The 25,022-nt window shown below is 41.0% G+C and overlaps 1 protein-coding gene across 1 annotated transcript in view; it reads right to left on the bottom strand.

The window, feature by feature from the left end:
* Positions 1 to 2,971: 2,971 nt before the first annotated feature.
* tcf3a (transcription factor 3a) overlaps positions 2,972 to 25,022 on the bottom strand; it is a 35,454-nt gene continuing 13,403 nt past the window's right edge. Inside the window, exons 4-19 of the mRNA XM_072668671.1 lie at positions 22,976 to 23,046; positions 21,928 to 22,003; positions 19,639 to 19,676; positions 19,349 to 19,469; positions 18,406 to 18,455; positions 15,873 to 15,972; positions 15,335 to 15,432; positions 14,633 to 14,786; positions 14,411 to 14,469; positions 13,966 to 14,044; positions 13,640 to 13,719; positions 13,044 to 13,338; positions 12,520 to 12,652; positions 11,388 to 11,638; positions 6,869 to 7,010; positions 2,972 to 5,338 (exon numbers count right to left, since the gene is read on the bottom strand). Coding sequence (XP_072524772.1) covers positions 6,874 to 7,010; positions 11,388 to 11,638; positions 12,520 to 12,652; positions 13,044 to 13,338; positions 13,640 to 13,719; positions 13,966 to 14,044; positions 14,411 to 14,469; positions 14,633 to 14,786; positions 15,335 to 15,432; positions 15,873 to 15,972; positions 18,406 to 18,455; positions 19,349 to 19,469; positions 19,639 to 19,676; positions 21,928 to 22,003; positions 22,976 to 23,046 — 1,742 coding nt within the window. The 3' untranslated portion in view covers positions 2,972 to 5,338; positions 6,869 to 6,873. The remainder of the gene's footprint in view (positions 5,339 to 6,868; positions 7,011 to 11,387; positions 11,639 to 12,519; positions 12,653 to 13,043; positions 13,339 to 13,639; positions 13,720 to 13,965; positions 14,045 to 14,410; positions 14,470 to 14,632; positions 14,787 to 15,334; positions 15,433 to 15,872; positions 15,973 to 18,405; positions 18,456 to 19,348; positions 19,470 to 19,638; positions 19,677 to 21,927; positions 22,004 to 22,975; positions 23,047 to 25,022) is intronic.

The following is a 25,022-nucleotide window of genomic DNA, read 5'->3' as shown; positions in this document are numbered from 1 at the left end:
CTCCCCCTACAGTCTGCAAGTGTGATTTGCGCTTACGTGCACAGTGACACAGAGCTGTCACTGAAAGTGAGAGAAGCATGTGGACTGAGGCGGTAGAGTAAGACTAAAATATATGTATAATATATAAATATGACTCATCTCGAACACTGTTGTCGTAAGTGTTATCCTGCCCGCTTCTCCAGTTACATACTGCAGTACGCAGCGTGCCGAAGTTCAGTGGAGCATCGCAATGATGTTAAAGCTGCTATTCTAGGGTAAAAATTCCTCATAATGTTGCTTTAAAGGTACATTTAGCACGGTTGGCATCACAACCCCTGCTTCCTGCTTCCAACATTTTACTTTAACCATTTACATGATTTTGGAGATGGATTTTGTCCCCTTTGCATAAGAAGGCCGAGGTCAGACATGTTACAGTGTACCTGGAGCAGAGAGGGCTGCGGAACTTGCTCAGGGACCCAGCAGCTTAGTGGATTGCGGGCGTCAAACCCACAACCCGGTGATCAATATCCCAGCATTCTAACCACCGAACCACCACAAATATCCATCAGCCATAACATTATTACCACATGCCTAATATTGAGCAGGTCCTATTTGTGGCTCTGAAGATCTCTGAAGGTGTCCTGCTGTGATAAGTCCTGTAAGTTGTGAGATGGGACCTCCATGGATTACATCAGTTAGCTACACCAATCGAAGTGCCCATGACACTGGTCACCGCTTCACCAGTTGTCCTTTCTTGGAGCCCTTTTGGTAGGTACTGACCACTGCATACCAGGAACACCCAACGATGAGACCTGCCTGATGTTTTGGAGATGTTCTGACCTAGTCGTCTAGACATGAGTGTGGTTCTTGTCAAAGTGGCTGAGTTTCTTATGCTGTGACCATTTTTACTGTTTTAACACCAACATCACCTTCCAGAACTGTCTGTTCATCTGCTGCCTAAGATGTATATGTAGATCCCACCCCTTGACAGATGAAGCCAATGGAGATGATGAAGATAATCAGTATTGCTCACTTCACCTGTCAGTGATGTTAATGTTATGGCCAATGTGCGCCATTAATTTGACAAATATTGAAGTTTTTTTCTTCTTACAGATGAAACGCACAGGTCTGCTGCAGGTGTAAGCAGGTGTGTGTTTGCGGGACATTCAGTGACAAGGTAAAGCCTCTATTGCAGTGGTTTTTCTTTATTCGGGTACACATGTAATAAAAAAAAGAGACAGATATTGGAAAAAAGGTATACTTTTGTATGTATTAAAAATGGCACATTTATTGCTACGTTATATACATAACATTTCTGAATAACTACTTTATATATAAAAAATAGGAAAGTGGAGGCACTTTGGGGATGAAAGAAAATCTCCCCAATGTCTTGAGTCAGCAGATTCTGCAGATGTCCAACCTGTCGATAGAGACTGAAAGGGACCTCTCGTAACACCCGAGATCATAAAGTAATGAGTTTTGTGCACCTAGAGCCGTGTACAGGAACGCCATGTCTTGAAAGAGTCAGTGTCGGGACTCAGCTGAGCCCAGTTCTGGATGCATTATCAAACTTAATCAATGGTTCTGTGCAAGCTACAGAGTAGTACCGAACCCAGTTCAACAAGAAATGAACAAATTCTACTGAACATGAACCGAACCAACCAAGCCTTCTGGAGATTCTCAGCAGCCCCCCACCACAGATTTTCATATCTCCACTCTTTAAAAAAAAAAATGGTTTGAACTTTAAGGAACAAGTCAGACCAATAGAAGTTCGAAACCATGGATTTTGTTTCAGTACAGGCCACATGAAACACCTGCCTCAATTTGAGGCACCATTTTTTTTCCCTTTTTAAAATAGAACTTGTCAAATTTTTTCCTTGGTACAGCCAAATAACCCACCCGTTCATAACTCCCCCTAGCACTAGCAATGCTCCCCAATGCTAGGAGGGTAAGGATTAACACACGCCTCTTCCGATACATGTGAAGCCAGTCGCTCCCCCTCTTGTCAAACTGCCGACACACAGACACACTCAAAAGGAAAGTGCCGGGTCCCCAGATCCACCACACCAGCTAACAGACGCCTGTGCCGGCCAACATCACTTAAGAGTGAAGAGGGGAGACGGCACCATCTACCCACCCAGAGAAAGCCTGGCTGAGCGGCATGGCTTGGGATTCGAACCTGCAACCTCTGGGCCATGGTGCTAGCGAATTAGAGGAGTGTTGGGGATGTGGAATAATATTCACATTCAAATCAATTCAACTGTAATTGACTGGAACATCATTCCATACTAATGCAGACTTCCCGACTAATCAGAATACTGAACTGAATGTCGAGATGAACTCTGATACTTAACACACTCATTAAAAATGTGTTTCAAAGGGTTCTTTGAGTGATGGCATGGAAGAGCCAGTTTTGATTTGATAAGTGTAAAGAACCTTTTAACCTTGATATAAAGGTTCTTCACACTTACACTTATCTCCATTACAAACACGGTTCTTTAAGGAGCCAATGCTGGTTCTTCTATCACAGAGGTCTTCAATCTGGACCTTGAATCAATCAATTTTCTGTTCCTGGACTTTGTTATTCCTTGATAGGTGTGACACTACATGGCTAGTCAGTAATAATCAGCTGTTCCTTTATTAATGTCCCGTGATTACAATCCAGAACTGGAACTGGATTCAAGGTCTAGATCCGATGACCTGCGCTCTACGGCATCACTCAAGGATTATTTTTAAACAGTGAACCTGCCGAATAAGCCTCAGCAGAAATCCTGACTTCATTAATGACAGGTAAATCTTTATCCAAAAGCTCGAAGAGTCTGGTGTGGACAGCGGTGCCAGTGAATGAGTCACCGTGGTCGAGGTTTCTAAAGTATCGGAGCTGAGCTAAATATACATATTGAGCGAAACACAGGAAAACATACTTCATAACTGATGAGAATCAGCACTGGGCGCCACCACTGAGCACATTAAAAACTAAACAGGGAACACGTTTACAAAGAAAGTACTTTTATTTGCTCGGAAGAGCAAAAGTTCATTTAAGATACACTAAAAACCCCCATGCCCCTGTCTTCATATGAATTTTATAAAATATTCTCAAGTAAAGCCACCAAAAACACGTGACATTTTCAATTAAAACCTGACTTCAGGATCGAACTGAAAAAACAAAAACAAAAACAAATGTGCAGGCACTAGTATGTAATCACTCCCCCAGTACGACCCCCTGCCCCCCCTCCCACTGGGTGCGGAGGTCAGTCAGGAGAATGAAGAAGGCCACCCAAAACTCGCTCTCCACTAACAGTTCCTTCTCTCCATCGCTGCTCAGGTCTTTGCAACACGCAAATGAACACGACTCATCTTCTGCTTTCAGAAGGCGATGTTCTTTTGTACGGACTGAAGGAGAACACTGCTGAAAGTAGCTGAAATGAGGAATCAATCTCGTGTTCCCTTTCAGGTGACTGAAAACATGGCTTTTATGAAAAGATCTCACATAATGGTGGTGCAACCACAATACTATCATCACTACTGGTTTTCTGGTTCTCGGAGGGCAATGAAACAATAGAAAAACAAAAGGTTTCCGCCGCAGTGACCCAAACCCGTCTTGGTCCAGGCAACTGCAGCGGCGACGTCAGGGAATATTCATTCATGACGATGAGCGAACAGGCGTTTCTCGAGGAACGTGGGTTGGCTAAATCCCGCTCCGTGCCCATCCGCTGACAACACATCAAAATTGCAAACGAAATATGAAAGGATTTGATTTGTTCCTGCCATCCTGGAACGCTATGATTTTTCGCATACTTTTCAAACATTACAAAGTAAAAATAACATTTAGAAGAACTTTATATAAAAAAAAAGAAAAGAAAAGACACGAAATGTAAAGAGTCAACAGTTTTAACAACACGAGGGTCTTTTCATAAAGACCCTTTGTAATTGTTCAAATAAGCCATTATCTATCTTTCTCTATTCCAAGGAAAAATATTGTCCACAAGTGGCAGCAGTTGCAGTTCATGGTTGACACTATCCGTTATCTGAGTCGACAAAACACACAAATACCCCTGATGTGAGTTCTGAGTACTGTATCACTGACCAAACAACAAACAAACAAACAAACAAACAAAAAAAACCAAACAGAAAAAGCATCTCTCCTTAGTCTTCATATTACACGACTCAGACACCAGTCCAACTCAATTCCAGGCTTCTAAGAACAATGCTGAAGCATAGATGGAGGACACGTCCAAGGACACGTTTCCTCAAGACTTCAGAGCAGCAGGAAGAAGGATCCAGGGTCAAACATGGGGCAGAACCACGCAGTATTGAAATGCTGAACCCTCGTCTTGCCACGGGAACACGCGGAAGCTTGAGACGTTCCTTGGATGAAGATGCTCTTGGACGAAGAGACGTCAGTTGCTCTGTGCAGTCAATCAAAAAAACTCAACTTCTAGCTAATGTGTGCTAGTCCTATAAATCATATCACAACGATGGTGTTGATGCTTTGGCTGGCGTGGCAGATTTAGGAAGGAAGGGTTTCCAGTCAAGACGGTTATATGAGCGCAGATGATCGCTCAATGGTAATGCAGGAGGACACAAGCTGAATTTGAGGTGTTCATCACCTCTGGCTGCTCTCTTTTCACTTCTGCTTCTGCTTCTAGTTGGGATGTGAGATGGTACAAAAGAATGAATAACAAAAAACAAACAAAAAAGCTAACATTTCTCTGTTCCCTCATTTGAGCCCTTAACTGCTCAAGAAGTGTGTGTGCAGCACAATGTCTTCGTTGAAAACTGAGAAGAATGGTCACACTTTCATTCTGAGGCCACTAGCAGATCTCTAATGGGTTCTGAAAATACTTGAAATTAGGCTGGACGATGTTTTTTTTTGTTGTTTTTTCTTATTCTACTTATCAACACAGATATGACAGCTGTTGAGTCAATGGGGAATGGTTGCCTAGTTTTTTGACTGAGTCACCTCAGTCTGATGAAATACATCATTGCTCCCAGAAATGTAAGCAAGAGTTGCCTATAGCAAACAAAAACATACACAAACAAACAAACAAAAAAAAGAGCGCAAAGCAAATTTCCTTGTTCTTTGTGCTCAGAGAGTTCCTGTCTCTCTTCCTCAGCAGTGTTCTTCAGGATGCTTCAATGGTCCATGGTGTGGGTGTGTGTGTGTGGGTGTCATTATGTCTGCAATTGTGTACTTTGTGGCTGAATTGTCTGTCAGTTTTCAACAAAGTGTGTGGTATTTGCACGAGTCAAGTCTGTTTAAAAGATTCTTATGCACAGTCGGGATGTGTGTGTACGCACACTGAGACGGTACACAGGAGAATAAGGCCACGTCTGAAAGTACTCTATACGACAGGATCTGTGGACCAAGAAAAAAAAAAGAAAAAAAAAAAGAGAGAAGGTATTACAGAAGGCAAGTGGAGGGGAGCAAATAGCAGGTACAAATAAACATGTAAACAAATTAGATGGGGTGTCCACAAACATTTGGACAGGTCATTTATCATAAGAGCAATATATACACTATATCACAGAATCAGAAGTGTTAAATCTAAGAGAACCCCCACCAAAACAAGCGCTTTTAGAGCTAGCTTAGGTTTACCTAAGAAGCTACTGTAACTAAAGTGAATACCAGCAAAGATCTGTTATCTTTACACAGTACGAATCTGCCGTGTCCATAGTTTTGTTTTAACACTCTAGAAACTGAGTGAACAGAATAACAAAACCTGCTAATACACACAGTGTGCTGTATTGTTAATTAGTGTGCCTGTCACATAACACTCACAATATCTGGGCTATGACCTTTCAATATGAGCCATCTGTGGGATTTAGAGAATACTGCACATATCTCATACAAATCAGTCAGTCAAATCCCAAATAGTGCTAACGACTTCTCGGGAACCTCACAGTAAATCTCAGACATCTGGTGGGCTAAAGAAAATGTTGTTTTTTGTAATTAGGATCGGCCAACATAAAGTCACTATATACCAGACTTGTATTGTAGAGGTATAATTCCTGGCCGAAAGATCAGCACTGGTTTAGATACAGTTCCAACAAAGGCACTGTGGTTTGGTGTGAAGTCAGGCCTCAGACAGTCTAGATGATTCAACAGTGAATGTTGATTGGCTCTAGACAAGGAGCTGTGAGGTGTTGTTTCCTGACAACGACAGAGTCTTCAATGGGTTGATTAGGCTATTTAGAATTACAATAGACCAGACGCCCAGATTTTTATCCATCCTGAGTGTAAATAACTTAAGTGAACAAAGGTTGGAGTAGGAATATAAGACTGCTCAGAAGTGGTAAATCACTTCTAACATTAAGCATTTTTATATATTTTTTTCTACATAATTTGAATCTGGTAGCATTGTGTCCAATAGAAATGCACCAAAATGATTTGGAACAAAAACATTATACAATGACTTCTATTGAAAGTTTTTTTTTTTTTTTTTTTTTTAAGATTTTGTAACAGGAATTTAAAAATATATAAATTATCTAATAATTCAGAACAGAATTTAATAACACCTTCATACTTAAAATGTCATAATTTTACAATCATCCACAGCTCAGGTTATCATTGTAAAGAAGCCTGTAATTTCATATAGATTATTTACAATCTGATGAAGATAATGGGCATATTAATAATAATTGTCTACATTTTAGATACAACTAATTGGGCTTTACTTTTTGAAAACAGATTCCAAACTTTTTTAACCACCGTACGTCACTGCAACCCAATTAAATATTTGACAACTTTTTTGGTTATTCTAGATATCAGTAAAAGAGTTCTTTGAACCGTTTGTACAATGGACTGTAAAACAGCTTTGACTGCTAGTTTTCATACATTTTACCTGTTGTGTACTGTACAGAGTTATATAATCCATGCATCACTTACAAATATTACATATGACTGTGCCCGTCGCCGCCCAGCCCAGGGTGACCTCCTCCCAGAGGCATTTGAGGATCTCCTCCGACACCGGTCACCTTTTCCTCCTCTCTCCTCTTAAGACATGCTGCCTTTGGGTTCAGGTTACGCTCTGCAGCAATCCAAGACAGAGAGAGTGAGTTAGCAGAGTTATAGACACACACACACACACACACACACACACAAAAACACAAACACACACGTAAAGCAGAGAAGCAGTAGTAGTACAGAAGAAGTAGTCTACAGAAGAAGTAGTCAGGACTTCACTCTGCAGCACAGAATGACAGGAAATGGAAGTAAAGGTTATTAGACGCTGGACAAACAGAAACTACAGCTGGGTTAAGGCAGAATTTAGCAAAGTATGCCAACAATGAATGAAAGTGAATAGCCAGGAGTTATGATGCTAACTGAATGCTTTCATTCACTGTTAGCCATGTTGGTATGTCTAATCACGCTATTTTTTTAAGATAGAAAAGCTCAGCATGAGAACAGCACAGGTAGGGTGGATCAGATCAGTAGAGGGTGTTCGCAAAGCTCAGGCAAGGGCAAGTGGGCAAACAGCATAGATAGGCTTCCAATGGTAGCAATGGCTATACAGCCATGAATAGAGCTTCTTTCCACCAAGAAGCCAGACCAATCCACCCCATCCCCATTCTCCACAGCGCGGGCAGAAGGGAAATCGGCTTGCAGATGTGAGGGACAGTCCTGGCTGCTAAAGCCCTACCTCGGACCTGCCTCTCCAGGCTCATGATGACCTGCACGGCCTGCTGAAGGATGATGAGCTTGGTCTGTGCCTTGTCGCTCTTCAGGTGCAGCTGGCACATACGGCCCAGCTCCCGGAAAGCCTCGTTGATGTCGCGAACGCGCACCCGCTCCCGTGCGTTGTTGGCCAAGCGCCGGTCCCGGTCCCGCTGCTCCTTCTCCTCCACCGACAAGCACTCCTCTGACACACTGCTGCCAGGGGCAACCGGGCGCTTGTTAATGACGTTGTCAAGCAATCAACTTGCTGCTTACCCATTTAAGGCTTAATAAAGTGAAGCTGCAGGACAAGTATTTGGCCTAATTTGAGGTCAAACCCAGCAGCCGGCTGTAGGCTGCTGAATACTATTGCTGAATTAGCTTGCATGATTCTGCTATACTTAATCTCAAGGCTGTGCAGATTGCTGCATCCCAAAGGTTAAAAAAAAACAAAAAAACACTCAGGCCTCTGACATATTTGACATAATAGACTTTTTGTGGTTTGCTAGTCACTAATGCTTTATTCACATGTAAATAAAGCCCGTCTCCTTAAACTTCTTAGAACCCATCACAGAATCACTGAAACCTTTGCTGTTGTTGGCCACATTAGCCTGTTGTAACCAGACATTACTTGACCTGCACCTCGGAAATGGTCTCCTAATCACTAGACTCTACGTTAAAAAGAGTATTATAGGAAACAGAAATTGTGTGTTCAATTAAAAGATTTCATACAACAAGGTTACACGAGTTGCTCATCATTGCGCCGGATATGATATTAAGGATATTCCATGCCTGTAAGGTGGATATTGTTTATACTATAAACGATAAGACTACTTTCTTGATGTCCGTCATGGGACTGTTTGAGCGCACTGGGTATTTCAGACACTGTAACAATCTACATAATGGCACACACCCAAAACAGTGCACATAACTGGCCCTTTTTTATTCCTGTCCCTGTAAATAAAGCTTGATAGTTGCTGTGTTTGAGTGCTCAAAACTGAAATACTGCAATCTTAAGTGTCCAATATGTTCCCAGACTTGAGGCTGGAGGAGGAGGAGGCCTGCAGCGAGGGGCTGAGCAGAGCGGAGAGAAAGAAGACGAGGACCACAGCCGACATGCCTGAGCTTTATGTTCTTTTCAAATCAGTCAGATAATTCCTTCTTCTAAGAACAGATCTTCTTTCTTCTTTCAGTCAAGGGAGTCCAATATCGCACGTCGAGACAATCAACTTCATGTACTGAATATCACGCACGCACTTAAAGCAAATCTGTCAATTTGCAGTCGAATGTTTTCTGCCGATATGCTGGTGTGAAAGTGGGAGGGGCCAGTGGAGAATGGGGGCCTGACGGGGGCTGCCATGGAGCATGAGGTGAGAAAACAGGGGTGGGGTGAGTGAAAGAAGGAGGAGAGAAAGAATGTGTAAGAGGGAGGAAGCGATGCACCGTCTGCCATGTAGCTTATGGATAAATGCACACTGCCACTGAGAAAGCTGAGGAGGATAAAAGACTGGCATCTCATCTTAAACCCATCCCACTGCACAGAGATGTGTTTATTAGTGATGAGACTGAGCCCACTGTTCCCATCTGCAAGGAGAAAGGGGGGTGGGTGGATGGGGGCGGGGAGCAAATAGGGATGGACGAGAATGGCTAGATAAAGAATGATGTCCTGGCAAAAAAGGGGAGGGGCGGGATTAACTATGGCAGATTTGAACATGCAAAAAACAAAGAAGCTGCAAACAAAAACAACAAAAAAAAAAATCAAATAAAATGTACAAAAGCAAGTTAATACAACCAATGGAGTGTGGGAAGCAGGACAAAATAAACCAGCTGTTAACAAAAGAACTCCTGTATGCTCCAAGGTCAGTTCAGATAAACCGCCATGGCAGTATACAGTAGGAAAAGCGTAACAGGGAGCGCAGTCACAAGATTTAGATACTTAAAAAGCAAGCAGGAAGCAGCAGTGAGACATGTAGAGGTTATGTTGGTCGTATTTAAGGCTCTGGACACTAAAATACCAGATGTAGTGAATGTTTTTTAATGGACACCTACAGAACTACCAAACTAGACTCAGAAAGGTCATCACATTGACATTTGACCTCTAAGGACCACTCTACTGGCATTCAAAAGAAAGGAAACTATTAAAAAATTAAAATAAAATAAAAACTTAATATGGACAAAATAGATAAGCTATATGTGTGCATGTGCACATCTGTGTCAGCAATGGGTGCAATTTTGAGTAGCTGAAGGCATTCTATAGAAGTGGTGTCCACAAACATTTGGACATATAGTGTAGATATTTTAGTCTATTTCACTGGACCAGCAATTTTAGTCATACAGTTCTGTTTATCCAATTATGGCTTCATATGTATTCAGCACAAAGCTGTAGTTCAGATATGGCTCCTAAAAAAACCTACTGGGGGAAAACCTGCTGATGTCAACAACAAATGTGCTAAACCTGAAAACTGTCAGAAAAGTTAGCGAGTTACTGACTAAACACAAATACGGGGAGAGGGTGAGCAGGAATATGACACGAAAAGAAAAGACAGCATTGGAAATGAGAGAATGAGTGGAAACAGACAGGGCATGAACTACACAAGCAAAAGACAGAAATATGGCCATGCAGCACACACACACACACACACACACACACATACATACACACATACATGGACGGATACTGCAGAAAGCCCCATGCCATTCTAATTAGCTGCCAGCCCCACTTAGAGAAGGTAAAACAGGCTTGTGTACTTCCAAATGAACCCACTAGCTGATTACCAAATTAAGTCTTAATACTAAAAATGTATCCAACTTCCCACTAAGAATCCATCAGCCAAGATATGTTTGGTGCCTGAAGGAGCAACGAGGCTAATATGAGGATAAAAACACAAGCTGCAGTCTACATGTGTAGTTTAGTATGGGTTTCTCAAATAATGTGTTTGTGATTGGTGGGAGAAATGTATTCCAGTAACTTTGCTGGCAGTGTTTTGCTGCAATTATTTATTATTATTATCTCACTTATTTTTTAGTTTACTTATTTGATCTTACTTCTCTTTTGAATGTTATTTGTTTGGTACTGTAAAATATTTTGCTTTTTCAAAGTTATTTAAAAAAAAATTGCGTTGACATTTTCATAAAAAATTTAAATGTTCATTCATTTTCCTTTCTGACTAATAAATAGTGATTATTTTATTCCCCTTAATACACTCTCTATGTTCTATTGTCTTTTGATTTGCTCATTTATCTCTTGATTCATTGTTTTTTTTTCCAGTCTCTGTTTATTGTAAATGCCCAACTACAATTTAAATGAAGGTCACCAATTAATGTACTTCTGATTAAAAATAAAAGGTTGACTGAAGTAATGAAAGCTTATTCCTCACTCATTAGCACTGAATAGACTTTTACCCAACACTGACTGACATTATCTACACAAAACAGATAAAAGCATTTTAAAGACCCTGAACAATGTTTCTTAGTAAGATTAGCACTGCCGTGTCAGTGCCCAGATACGTAACCATACTCTGACACCAAACATATCTTGGTTGAAAAATTAATCCTGTGGTAAATCAGATTTTTCTACATACCATCAGTCTGAGGTTGTTTCACAAGCCAGTTTATTTTTCCCTCTAACCAAGACTGCCAGCCCACCCCACAGTCACATCTCCACTGTGTGTAAGCGCATGGCGGCGCGCTTTCCTCTCGACCTCGCGAGAGTTTGCTCCCACCCACCCTAGGAGGTCCAGAGCCCACTGACCTCGCACTTGCTGCTCCAGGTTGAGAATAACGCTAACGGCCTGGTGCAGGATGAGCAGCTTGGTCTGCGGTTTCTCATTGCTCAGGTGCAGCTGGCACATGCGGCCCAGCTCTTTGAAGGCCTCGTTGATGTCGCGCACGCGGAGGCGCTCTCGTGCGTTATTGGCCACACGCCGCTCTTTCTCCCGCTCTGCCTTCATCTCCGCTGGCAGGTCCTCCTCTTCGTCAGTAAGACTTGCATGGCTCGGATGACTTGGGAGTGAATCGGCGGGAGCAGAAGGGAGGGGTGAGAAGGGAGGGGTTATAGTCACAACAAAAGTTCGCTAGTTACAGGACGAGGCCGGAAATGGCAAGTGGGAGTTACTGCGAGTGTATTTACTTTTAGGCTAATTGTTTGCTCTGGTGAAGTGATTGCGGGTGTGTGCGGTTATGTTAATACTCTCTGACAGACAGATTATTGCTTAACTGTTCTGGTTCCTCACAAGGTTTAGTCCCACTGTTCTAAGTGAGTCTTTCCTATCATGGTCACATTCAGTTTGCTAATTTTGATTCTGGACCCACTTCTCTAGGAGTCTGTTTTGCGACAGATGCTATAAATACTAAATACTTAATACTATTTAATATGTGAAAAATATGTATTGGACCTCTATGGATCTACGGATTATAAAGCATAATAATGCTCTGTTGGATCTCAAGCCTGATCTCAATGTACAGTGAGGGAACGGTAGGAGTTACGATACAATTTCACAATACTCTGTGCTAAGTTTAGTGCTACGCACTTAATGTAATGTAATGTCACGTATGTTCTGTGCCCAACGGAGCACAACAAAAGCATGACACATGAAGCTTATACACCACTGCAGTAATAGCCAATCTGCACAAACACTTTAAATGTGTGTTCTGCTTTGTTACATTTAAGAATTATTTATCATCATCATCATCATCATCACTCCTCAAATAGACTCCCTGTCACATCTTCCCCACTTTTACTACCCAAACTACACCAATGCAGAGTGAACAATTGACATCCATGAACTCCAGCCCCTAGATTTAAGAGTAGAAGGAGTAGAGCCTGCCATGCACTTCCTAAATTAATCTGTGATATCGGTCAAAGCATGAGGGAGCATAAATACCTTGTCCGCTTGCCATCTTTCTTCTCATCATCCATTGTGTCGGAAAGAGAACAGTTCTCGTCATCCTCCTTGTCCTCCCTTTTGATGTCCGTGCTGGAAGAAAGTGAGGAGCGAGAGAGGCTTCCAGGAAGACCTGATGCATAAGAGAAACAAAACATGAGGTTTTAGAAGAGCTGCACACAGTCAGACAGTTCTGCAATAAACAGAGCACTAATGAAGGCCTGGGGAAAATAACCATTTATGCTTATAATTTATTTTAAGTTCTTTGATTTTGCTACATTTTGTTCCATATTAAACCACGGGTTTTACTAAAGAACCCCTGAAGAACTCTTGTGTTCTACTCAACTGCTACACTAGGTGGCAATGTGCACTTCTTATTCGAAGCACAAGGCTGTGAACAAGGATCTTAATTAGCAAATATTACACTACAAAATATGATCCACTTTGGCCACAGAAACCTACACTGAACAGCAAGCAGTAAGAAGCTTAAAAAAGCATTTCAAATACATAAGCGTGTGACTCACTGGTGAAGGTCTCTGGCTGGGAGCTGGCGGGTGCCTGTGGTGGGGCGTGGTGACCATGCAGGAGGCCGCTGGTGGGTGGAAGGCCTGCCGGTTCCTCGTGGTGTTCTGGCACCAGGCCAGGAAGTCGGCCATGGAGAGGAAAGTTCTGGCTGAGGGCGCTCAGGCCCACAGCTCCTCCAGCTGCAGTCAACAGACTGTGCATTTCTGCCCCCAGCCCTGAGCCTGGGCCGGACCCCACTGCATGGTTCCGCAACACGTGCAGCGCTTCACCCAGGCAGTCCTCCATCTTGCTTTGCTGAAGGAATGAAGCAATAGAGAACACTTTAGAACCAAAAAGCACCATAAAAAAGAAACACCAATTAAAAGAAAAAGCAGTGTAAACTGTTAAACGGGGTTATCAATTTTGTGTTGATTTAATTATTAATAAATAAATGATTATTAAAATACATTTCCATGAAAAGTGTAAGATTTTTATACAAAAGCTCCAAATCTGACCTTTGCACCTTTTTGCACTTTCTAAGCCCCTAAACCCCTATCCATAGAGCATTTATCACATTGGATATTGCCTTTGGTAGCACTCAAAAAGATCACAGTACCAGTGCTTGTAGTCCACCCTCAAAGCTGGGCGATGGTGTAGGCTGCGTAGATCCTCTGGACCACTGGGAGGAAGAGGCTGCTAAGGGGAAAGAAAATGACAAATGTGCTCAGTAGAGTATTAAATAATTATCTATACATCCCAGCATTCAAACAAAATTTCAAATAGAAGTAAACTAACTATAAGCAGAAGATTAATGTACATATTTGCTTTCTCTGGCTGAGCCACATGAATCATTTTATTCAAGTACACTTCAACAACAGATGGCGCCATAGAGCTTTTAACAGACAAGTACTACTCTCAAGACATACACAGACACACTCATACCTGGCATGTTCTGTGGAGAGCCCACCGGAGTCGGTGGAGTAGAGGAGAAGTTGCTGCTGTTGTTATCTGCAGGGTAAATCTAAAAAAACAAAAGCAAACCGGCCATGTGAATAATAGCAATAATAGCAAACATCATACAACCAGGAAATGGCAAGTATTAGCAAGTGACACCGTTTGCCATATCATGGAGTAAAGGAGTCTCTTAAATAAGCTTTAGGGTGTTTTCACACAAGCATTTTTTTCCAGGAGTGATTGCTCCTGCGAGAACGCCTCCTGGTTTGCGGGTGTTCCTGCATGGTGAAACGCCATGACTGCAAAAAAGCACTGTTCTTCGTTTGAGTGTTTGAATGCAAGGGAAATTCAGTCCTGTGTGCAAAAATGCCCTTAGATGCAATCACTCACAAAGAACAGCTGAACCATCAAAATTCTCTCTACTTTGACTCACCGAAGCGAGAGCCTTTCCGATTTCATCCCCCGAACTTCCTGCTGTGCTGCTTCTGTTGCCTGAGGAGAAAATAAGAACAAAAAATATAGGAACAGTCCCAAACACATATGCAGACATGAAATAGCGGCTTTACCCAAACCAGGCCAGTGCCAGTGGGTGTAGTGTGCAGCATACATGTCACCACAGTTTGCTCTGTGGCTAGAGCAGGGAGGAGTCTCTTACCCATAATGCCATCTGCTCCATTGATGGGTGGCGTGTGGTTGGGGACTCCATAACCGCTGGATGCGGACTGGAAGCTGGTTGGAAGGCTTCCGCCATTGACCTCATTGCTGTGGTGAGGGTAGTTCGGAGGGGACAGTGGCAGGTGCTGCCTCTTCTGCAGAGAGAAGACAAAGACAACTCAGCTTTCTAACGGATACACTATAACACACTGTTTACTGATGAACATCTGACATAGAAAAGACTATGTCCATTGCTCCACTGCTCATATGTTTAAGGCATTACTACCTTGGAGTGTCGACGTTCATGCATTTGCTCACTTGGAAAGTAAAACCACTGGATGCCCCAAATTTAACACTATTAAAGTGGTGGTTCAGCTGAAAATGAAATTTGATCAAAGTTTGGTGGCTGAGGTTTGCTAATGTTTAGTTTGTGCTTAAAAAAGGTTCCTATATATCTACAACACATATATCTATAATGTACTTTCTGCACAACAAGTGTCAGAAACCACATAAGGACGTGAAGTGAAGACCATGCAGTCTGCATAATGCTAATTGGTGGTGTATAAACTTCCCGAACGTTTTGCCTTTGCAGCTCCAAAACTAACATTTACGTTGCATACCTCAGACACCAAACATGTCTTGGCTGATGGACTACATTTATACACAGCCATACTGCACAGAAATGTGATAAGTGGGGGTTTACCAGGCGCTCCTGTGGGTTGGTGACAGCGAAGGGGGCGGACTGACCAAGGTGGGGCATGGATGAGTAACCTGACTGAGCCCAGGGGTCCTGAAGACCTTCTGTGAACATATGACAACATAAATGTATAAATGCAGCCTTACATTTAATCAGATTCTAAATTACAACTAGGAAAGTACTATTCAACTGCCATATCAGTGCACAAAAACAAAAAATTCAATATGACTCTCCATAGGGGTCTTAAAACAAATTCAAATGAGTTATTTATTTAATTAGATTACTTTGCTGACTAAATGTCACCAAACAACCACCTAACAAAACAAGTTCCAATATTAATACAGACTTATAGGATAATAATATAAAGACACATAGCTTCTGAAAATGTCAAGTATCATGATTGGAAACAAGAAATCAAATAATCAAATATTATTTTAAAAAATCTATATTAAAATTAATAAATAAACAATGAAGACTGCAGCAACACAATCCATTTAAAAACCGGTGTTCACTGGACAATCCATTTTGCCAGCAGTCCACACACCTTGCAGATAAAAAGGACCAGGGTAAACACTGCCAGTTTTGGAGGCTGGGTAGCCTGCATTCTCTTGGTTATAATCCTCACCAGGAACTGCTGGATAGACCTGCCAAAGAGATTCAGAGGATACGGTTTTCATTACAGGAATTTCAGACTACTTTTTTTGTTTTAGAGATCCATGTAAATCCAGATCTGCAGGGTTATATCACAAGAAATGGGAAAAAAAACATCATGACAAAGTGCTGCATACATTTGAGTCATGGTGAAACAGCTCTGTTATTGTGGTAATCAGACGGTGCTGTGCATGTGTGTTGAATCAGGAAACATCCACTGCAGAACACAGAATACAGAACACATGCTGTCCCAGGGGAAACATCCCAAATAGCTGCATGTGCTGCCACGGACACTCCTTCACACAGAAACATCCATATACACACTAACACACACCTTAAAAATAAGCTTGCAGTGGGCTGTGCTAGAACGGAACAGTAGAAATAATGTGCCCGGCCAAGAAAGCCATCGAAATATACATAACCTCTGCAACTCGCCAACACAACAAAAGGTTAAAACCGATGGAGGGAGAGCAACACGGAGCCATCGACTTGGCACAGCTACAGATCCTGTCTGATTTAATTGCTTCCAAGCTCTGGGGTTTTGGTGTAAATGAAGAAATCAAGCTATAAAGCCGAAAGACTGAGGATCCAGGGCTTTGAGGGTTATTTGTGTAATTTGATTAAACAGTATGATGTGAAGAGAGATGGGAAAGAGAAAGGAGAGAGAGGGGGAGAGAGACAAACAGAAAAAAAACAGAGTGAGAGAGATAGAAACTGAGAGAGAAAAAGGAGAGAGAGCGAGTTAGAGAGAGAGAGGGAGAGAGAGCGAGCATGAGCGAGTTACAGAGAGAGAGGGAGAGAGAGAGCTGCATTCCCAATTACAGAGCCATCTGCCCATTCCTGGAGGCCAGCCAACACCACAGGCAGCTGGGAGAGAGGGAGGGAGAGGAACGAGTGCAGAGAGGAAAAGAGAGAGAGGGAGGGAGAGAGAGAAAGCAAGAATGAGCAAGGACAGGAGAGAGGGAGAGACTGGGGGGGGGCAGGGAAAGAGAACATTGGAAGGAGAAGGGGAGAAGAGGTGGAGTATAAATGTGAAAGAGGGAGGGAGCAGAATGGAGGATAAAAATAAAAATGGAAGAGAGAGAGAGAGAGAGAGTAGAGGACACCACAAAAGAAACTGTGCTTTTGTGGTTTTCTTTTAGTTCCTGAAAAAGGGTTTGGGATTCACTGAAATAGTGCCCATATTACTGACTTTACTGGTTCTTTTTTTATTTAACAGGGACGATACACTTATCAACACCATCATTTAATGATAGTTGTATGTCAGATGTATAAAAATGGCAGATGTTTCAAGCTATGGTGGGCATTACGCTAATAATTTGCTGAATGACGTGACCGTGTTTCCTCTAGGATTATTTCCAGCAGAGGTGGTGGCCGGTGGCGGCAGAATACCACCTCCTTTAATTCAATATGCATATGACCGTATCTGGTCTTAATGTTAGAAGCCCATCTTCTACAGTATTTACAGTATTTAGTATAGTAGTAGTAAAGACACTGCACCGTTAATATGGCTTGGGGTCGCAAGTTCGAATTCCGAGACATGCCACTTTGCCATCAAAGGCCTGGGTTAGAGCTAGGGACCCGAAGCTTTCCTCAGAGCGTGTCTGCTGCCCAGCGATCGGCAGCAGTTTGAAAAGAGGCAGTAGTTAAGTTTGCATGTAACACGTGTTAAGCCTGGTTTTGATGGATACACCTACACAAACATCATGAGTGGACCATAAGTGCAAAAATAATTAACATAAAAAATTGAAATACAAAAAAAAAAAACAAAAAAAAAAAACTATTGGATAGAGGCCCTTTAAACGCAGACTAAGCTATGTAAAAGTACTGCAATCCTAATTCTGCAAAGCAGGCCTAAAAGGCCAGGTATTACAGCATGAGTCACAGTCAGTGCTGCGATTTACCATGCCAGGTTAGAGCCCCGACACCACACTGAGTATTCCAGTAAGTGAGAGAGAGCGTGAGAGTGTGAGGGAAGAGAGAAGGGACGGGGTGAGGTGGAAGCTTATTATTTTGACAAAAAGGCACATGCATGAATGCTTAACAGCATATTGCATGGCTAAGCACGGCCCTAAAAATAGGAATATATCTGGTTACAGCTAAAAACTGTGTATTCATGTGTGCCTGTCTGGATTTATTTGTGCAAGATGGAGCAACACATGAGTGAATAATGCCTCGTGTGTGTTTTCACGTGATGTGCAAGGATGTGTTTTCAATTGTTTTTTGGTGTGTATGTGCTGGGGGGGGAGGGGAGGTGTAGTCTGATGGCATGTGCCAGTGTTAATCCAGGCTCAGACACACACTCAGTGCCCTCAAAGAGCTACCATCTACTAACGAGGTCATGCATGCGTGTATGTGCGCACGCATACAAACACACACACATACACATACATACATATACACACGATCTTGATGAATGCACTTACCGAGGATGGGAGACCAGGGGGCACTTTCCTGATCTTTTTTGGCTGGTTATCTAAAGGAGAGAAAGAAAAACATCAACGTAAATCAGTCACAGTTATGAATGGTTTTGAAAAAAGTACACTGGACTATTTTTATCAACCAGCTTAGAGTAACACTGATCTCAGATCAGATCTGGCGCAACCCTCTTCAGTGCCATGTAAAAGACCTGAACTTATCCCAGATCAGCAAAAGAAGGTTGATAAATATGGGTCATAATGACTATATCACACGTCAGTTTTTGACCTTATCTGTAGTGTATGATAAACACATGGGCATATCTCTAAAGGGATGTGCCTGAAAATCACTCTGAACACTTAGAGTGCATTAATTTGACCAAAACTATTCACATATCACTGTCACGCAAGAATTTTGCACTTTTTGACATAATGTAGATTAGTTCTTTACACTGTGTAAAAAAATCATGATAAATCAACAGAAATTCTCCAAAATGACTTTACTTTGACTTCCATTCAAAGGTAATATCTTATGTGAATGCCTTGGCTAGTTATGATGTTTGCAGCACAAAACAGACCTCTGAAAATGGTCTAAAATCAGTAGTAGACATTAGGCCCATATTAGACTTTCAGGTCTCAGACGTTTGAGACGTGTGACAAATTAATGGTGTTTTTAAAATTTCCTGGTATCATGGTAAACAAATAACACTGTATGTTTTGCTGTACACACACTTTCCCCCTGAATATCTATGAATCTTCCTAATTTCAAGAATGCTAAATTGTCAAATATAAATACTAATGCAACAGGCGATTAATTTCCAAGATCTATAACATTTAGCAATTGGTTTGAGACCGCAAACTAGATAAGGGTAGTGTATCATGATCACCACAGACAGTCCAAATGTACTGTGAAACCAAGCCCCAAAAGACCAATACTTTTTGTACAGCTTACCGAGAACAGCGTCAGGGGGCCTCCTGCGGTTTCCGTATGGGCCATAGAATGGGGATGTTGATTTGAGACCCGTGGAAGACAGGCCATCAGGACTGGGCATGGGCATTTCCCCTGGTATAAACTGAGGAGAGCAATGGACAAGAGTGAAATCTAAGCCAGCACCACAGAGCAGAGCTGCATGTTATTATTATGACTGCTCTGGGAGAAATCTCATTCATTTAAAGTGACACAGCAAGACAATCTGCGGTTTCAACAATGGATTTAAAATCTGACAAGAAATCCATCAGTACCTGTGTGCCAAAGGAGTAAGGTCCTCTTTCAGATTTACCTGCAAGAGAAAGAACATTTTCATACGTTAATGATGTACTTATGTTACTGCAAGTTCATCATCAGTTCTCTTTAGTTCAAATGATCCTTAATCCTGGTCTTGTCTACACAGAGACAAGCAAGTTCAAAATACAGGATCACAAAATGTAGCCATTAATCGTAATATTGATTGATTGTCATACAGCCTAGCACTAATACAGATTTATAGCTATATAATTACTTGAATATATACATAATTAATTATAGAAATGCTTTGAAAATTTAACAGCAGAAAACAGAAATTAACAATATTTCAAACCAACATTTAACAATAATATATTTTTGTGTTTTTGTATTTTAATCGTATTGTAATTTACTGTACTTGCAAGTTTCTCAACCTTACTTGATTGGTTCCATTTGTTCAACTTTACTTGATTGGAACTAATACAACACAAATTTATATAAATTACATATTCGTTTATAGATCATATATAATAATTCAACCTACAGTAAATTGATGTAAAAATAACTGTTGATGAAATATCTCATGTGGAACTTCAGTGTAGAAAATCTAATTTTTTTAGCAGACTACTGTAATACAATATTGATATCTTATACTATAAAATGTATAAACTATTAGCCCATGATGCATCCCTAGTAAAAATAGCAATGGTGTAGTGGACTGACATCCAATCCACAGCTTGTTAATATGCAGTTTGGTACACAGCTTTTAGCTTACAAACAAAATCTGTCTTTAGTGTGTGTGTGATCGTCTAGTATGGCATGCTGACCATACCCGTGACAGACAGAAAAATGTGCTGTAATTTAACCACAATAACAAATCAAGATATTATCCACCCATATACTGCTATAGTGCTTTAATCATTGTGTGAGAAAGTGCCTAATGAAAGACTAGTCTCTCCATCTCTCTCTCTCTCTCTCTCTCTCTCTCTCTCTCTCTCTCTCTCTCTCTCAGTTTGGCTAGCCTCCATCTGGCTCGGCAGGGCTGGCAGAGTGGATGAGGTGTACTGTTTATGGCCTCAGACTGGGGCCCGAACAACAAATTGCCCCATTATAAATGCTGCGGCGCTAATTAAGCAAGCCCCCCACCTTCCGCTGTTCCTGAGAGGCAACCACCCCCCTGGTTAAGCCCCGGGGGGGTTGGGGCTGCGCTCCAGTGGACTTAACCCCACTCTCAACACCCATCCCCCACAGCACCCCACTGGCCAGAACATGTGGGACTTTACTGAGGGAATCCCTGTGTGACCCAACCCAGAGTGTGGACATGACTAAAAGCTCAGTTATTCTGGGGGAGGTGCTGGGCAACATATTGTCTGTATCTGTAGAGCGTTATTGGTGCCACGCAAAAATGCTGGGTTTAGTGCTGCTGACGGACAACAAAAGCAAAAACAGCAGATATATATACACATAACCTTAATAAATACTCAAAAACTCAACTTTAACTTCCAAGAAAAGGTCAGTGAATCTTTGTAATGTCTGGCCAACAGTAGAAAACTTAATTAATGTAAAATTTAATATTATATTAATATTATATTGTGACAATACAAGCTTTTAATTTTACATGATACATTTTAAAAAGTACAAAACCTTAAGACCAACAAAGCTAAAAAAGTAGTAGGAATAATACTTACACTTATTTTACCCCCTTCCTGTAATCTTAATACTTCTCAGTACAGAAATCTTTAAGGTGTTTAAACCATACGTGACCAAATTTAACCCATCTGAATAATACTTCTATCAATTCATGATTCAAGCTAAATATGCTCTACAGACAAAGCAAGACACTGCTTTGCAGTAGTAAAATACACCCATAGTATTTGCTAATACAATAGTGAGCAATGGGAATCGAGTCCAGCACAATTTCCTGATTTCCCTGCATTAACAGACCTACTAAACCTGGCAATTTAACAGGAGAGTTGAATCAGCTATGCTTGAGCAGGAAAAGCAAAAACTGTGCAGGAATCTGGCCCTCTAGGACCAGAATTGCCCATTCTTGAGCTAATAGATAACAAAAGCACATTAATTATTATTAGCATTTTATTTTTGTAATAAAGAAATCTGATTTTTTTTTTAGTAAAATGTGCTATATCAGAAAGACAATGCTGTAGAACTTCTGATATCTACAACAAATTCACTCAAAGTCACAACAATAATAAACTTACATCCAGGTGGATAAAGCTCCCTGGTGCTTAAATCACACTGAGAATTCACTTAACTTTTTCTAAATTATAAAAATCAGTCTAAACGCATACCTCCAATCCCTGAGCTGTACAGTGATGAAGGGGACATGCCTTCATGTTCAGTGAAGTGGGCTCCATCTCCAAATGCCTACATAAAACATACACAGGCTTTATTCTAGAGATATTACATATGACACACAGACAGATTCGGGTGCATAGGTAAAGAAATTAGGTCTCTTTAATATGACAGATCAATGAAAAATTAAACGGAGCAAAATTAACTCATAACATGGTCTGAGGCAAAGGTGTGATGATTCAGACATGCATTTAGTGTGATGCTAACTGGTGATTATAGACTTATTTTACTTAATAGTAACATTAGCCTTTTAGCCACATCTGAGACAATAGACTCTGCAAATATTGCATAGTCACACGGCATTGTTTACTACCCATTATACTATGCTGCGTGTGCAGCGACAGCAAGTGTACGCTATCTGATCCAGAATGGCATGTGAGAGATCAGATAAGCAGTAGATAAAGACGAAGGGATCAATGTTACTACACGTCTAATCTCTGAGGTTGACCAGATGACCAACTGACCCACTAACACTCATCTACGCGTTCTTGCCGTCTTAGGAAATACGTCATATGTAGTGCAACAATTATGGTATCAGACAGCTGCCTTCCTCTAGTCTACACAGCTACACAGGTATTTAGAGTGGGTAACCTATGTCTGAATGTCTGATCTATTATCTAATGTAATCAGCGGCCGTGTCTTGTGCTTGTCTGCTGACCTAGACATGGGGCGATCTGCGTAGGCCAATATAGAAGTTTAACGACAGGAGCTAAATGAGTTGGGAGCACTGCTATAATGCATCTTCTGCTTGGCGTATGTCCATCTTTAATGTTTGGTCTCTGATTACCTGATTACTTAATCAGCAAAGTAATCAGTAAATGAATACATAACTGAAGTCATTCTTCACCCAAAAAAAATCAGATATCTAAGCCAGTTTGACTTCTTCTCACCTAATGGACTGTGACGATGCTAAACATCAGATTTAAAATGCTGCCAGCATACTAAGTGTTGAAAGAACTTGCAGCAAGAGGAGCTTGTTCTTACCCGTGTATTGAAGGACTGACTGTTCTGTTCTCCTGAGCCCCAGGAGCCTGACCCACTCCGATCATCCATACCTGCAACACAAAACAGAACACACTGCTGCTTTAAACCACTTCTTTTCCTAGTTACAGGCTTCTCATAGCAAAGTATTACTGGATATAACTAGTTAATAACAAGTACAGTGATACTGGAATTGAATGCCTGAGCTTCCTGGTGTGTTAATATGCAGAAAACTGCAAATGAATCCCAAGTCTAAACACATTAGTGGAATTAAAAGACCACATACAATGTAAACGTTCCTCTGTCTTTTCTCTCTGTTCTTGATTTTTAAGCAAAATATGAAAAACGCAGCCTTTATAATCATACAAAGGAAGCAATTATATAAGTGTAGTCATAAAAAAGTAAAGAATACTATAATGAACAATGTGAGTGAACACATGTACAAATATTAGTATTTAGTAAATATAGTTTACTAGTTTACCAACTGAGAGTTTTACTTTATTAATTTATTTCAAGTTAATTTATTTTTATTTATTTATTAATTTATTTTAAGTACCTTAATTATTTATATAATTATTTATTTGTACAGGCTTGCTGCTCCATATATCAGTAGGTTGTTGAAGCAAAATGCATCAGCATTAGAAAGATATATTTAATAAATATTTAATAACAATATTTAATGAGAAGTTTTTTAAATCTGGAAGAGAAACCTTCTAGACCTTTTTAATTTTGGCTTTACTTAATTTGTACTTTGCCAATTTTCCTTTTCATTGTGTCACAATGTCATGATGTATGCACTAATAAAAATGCTTTAAAATATTTGGAATGTTTTAAACACATCAGTTTTATGTTATATATAATTGCTCTATATAATTCTATATTCTATATTGGAATAACATCTCAAAAATGTTATTCAAATGTTCTTTAGTAAAGGCAATGGTTCTATACAACCATGAAAACATTTAAATTGTTCTTTAATTGGTTTTTCAGATTGTTGTAGGCCGTCCTATATGAAACCTTTAAGAAAGGTTCTACATTGCATTAAAATGAGTTCCACCATCATTACAAGCTGATTTTAAAAAATATATATTATATACAACCCTTTTTCTTTGCTTAGATTGTAGCTCTGGCCACTTATCATTATCAGTGTCTACAATGTGCCGTTTATTTTCTGATGCTCAGCTGCTTGGCATAGCCCAGTGCCTACAGCTTAGCGGCTCATTCCGGAAGATTCCGCCATCTATTAATAAAAGCTCTGAAATCGGAACAAAATAAAAATACACACGGCTTACACAGCATAAACACAGAGCTCACCTCCGGCTATTCTTACATTAGCCTACCCGGCCTACCATTAAGAAGGGATTTCATATAATCCATTCTTTTGGAAGGGATTAATTTAATTCGCCGGTTTGCCACGGTGAATGAGGTACGGGGGAAATGAAAACGACGGCCAGGGGAAGTCCTCACATTTGCACCGATGACTACGCAAAAAGCATCCAGGCTATGTGGAATCATTGTGGGGAGCAGCTCAGAGAGCCAGTGCAGGGGACATGATGATGCTGGTGGGGTATGTAGCATGCCAGGCCTGTAGCAGTCACCTCATTAGAAAGTGATGCCAGTTAGTGTGTGTATATGTATGTGCACGCACAAACACACACAGACACACACAGACACACACTTGTCTACACCTCAGCACATTCCTCAAAGTGGCAGGCCCAGACCACACTTAGGCCTAGTGGACCACAGACACAGTAATCACAACTCCTGAACCTATATTATTTACCATTCACAGAAATCAAGAGTGCTAAACGTCTAGGGCACATGTTCAGTAAAATGCTGGCTACCATTTTCCACTGCACACTTCCAGGTGTACTTCCACATAACCGCAACTGGACTTGATGGACACTGTTGTACCTTTGAGGGTACATTGGTTTCCCTAAGAGAACAAATCTAATTGTACAGTATCCCTGTTTTCTTGCTTTAGACCAGAATTTCTATTTGTTGGATCATGTGAATATTTTAATTCATTTAACGAGCATCTCTGAATAGT

Source organism: Salminus brasiliensis, chromosome 23 (genome assembly GCF_030463535.1).
Source record: "Salminus brasiliensis chromosome 23, fSalBra1.hap2, whole genome shotgun sequence".
NCBI classification, from domain to species: Eukaryota; Metazoa; Chordata; class Actinopteri; order Characiformes; family Bryconidae; genus Salminus; species Salminus brasiliensis.
The sequence above is the reverse complement of the archived record's forward strand: the minus strand, read 5'-3'. Positions and strand labels throughout refer to the sequence as shown.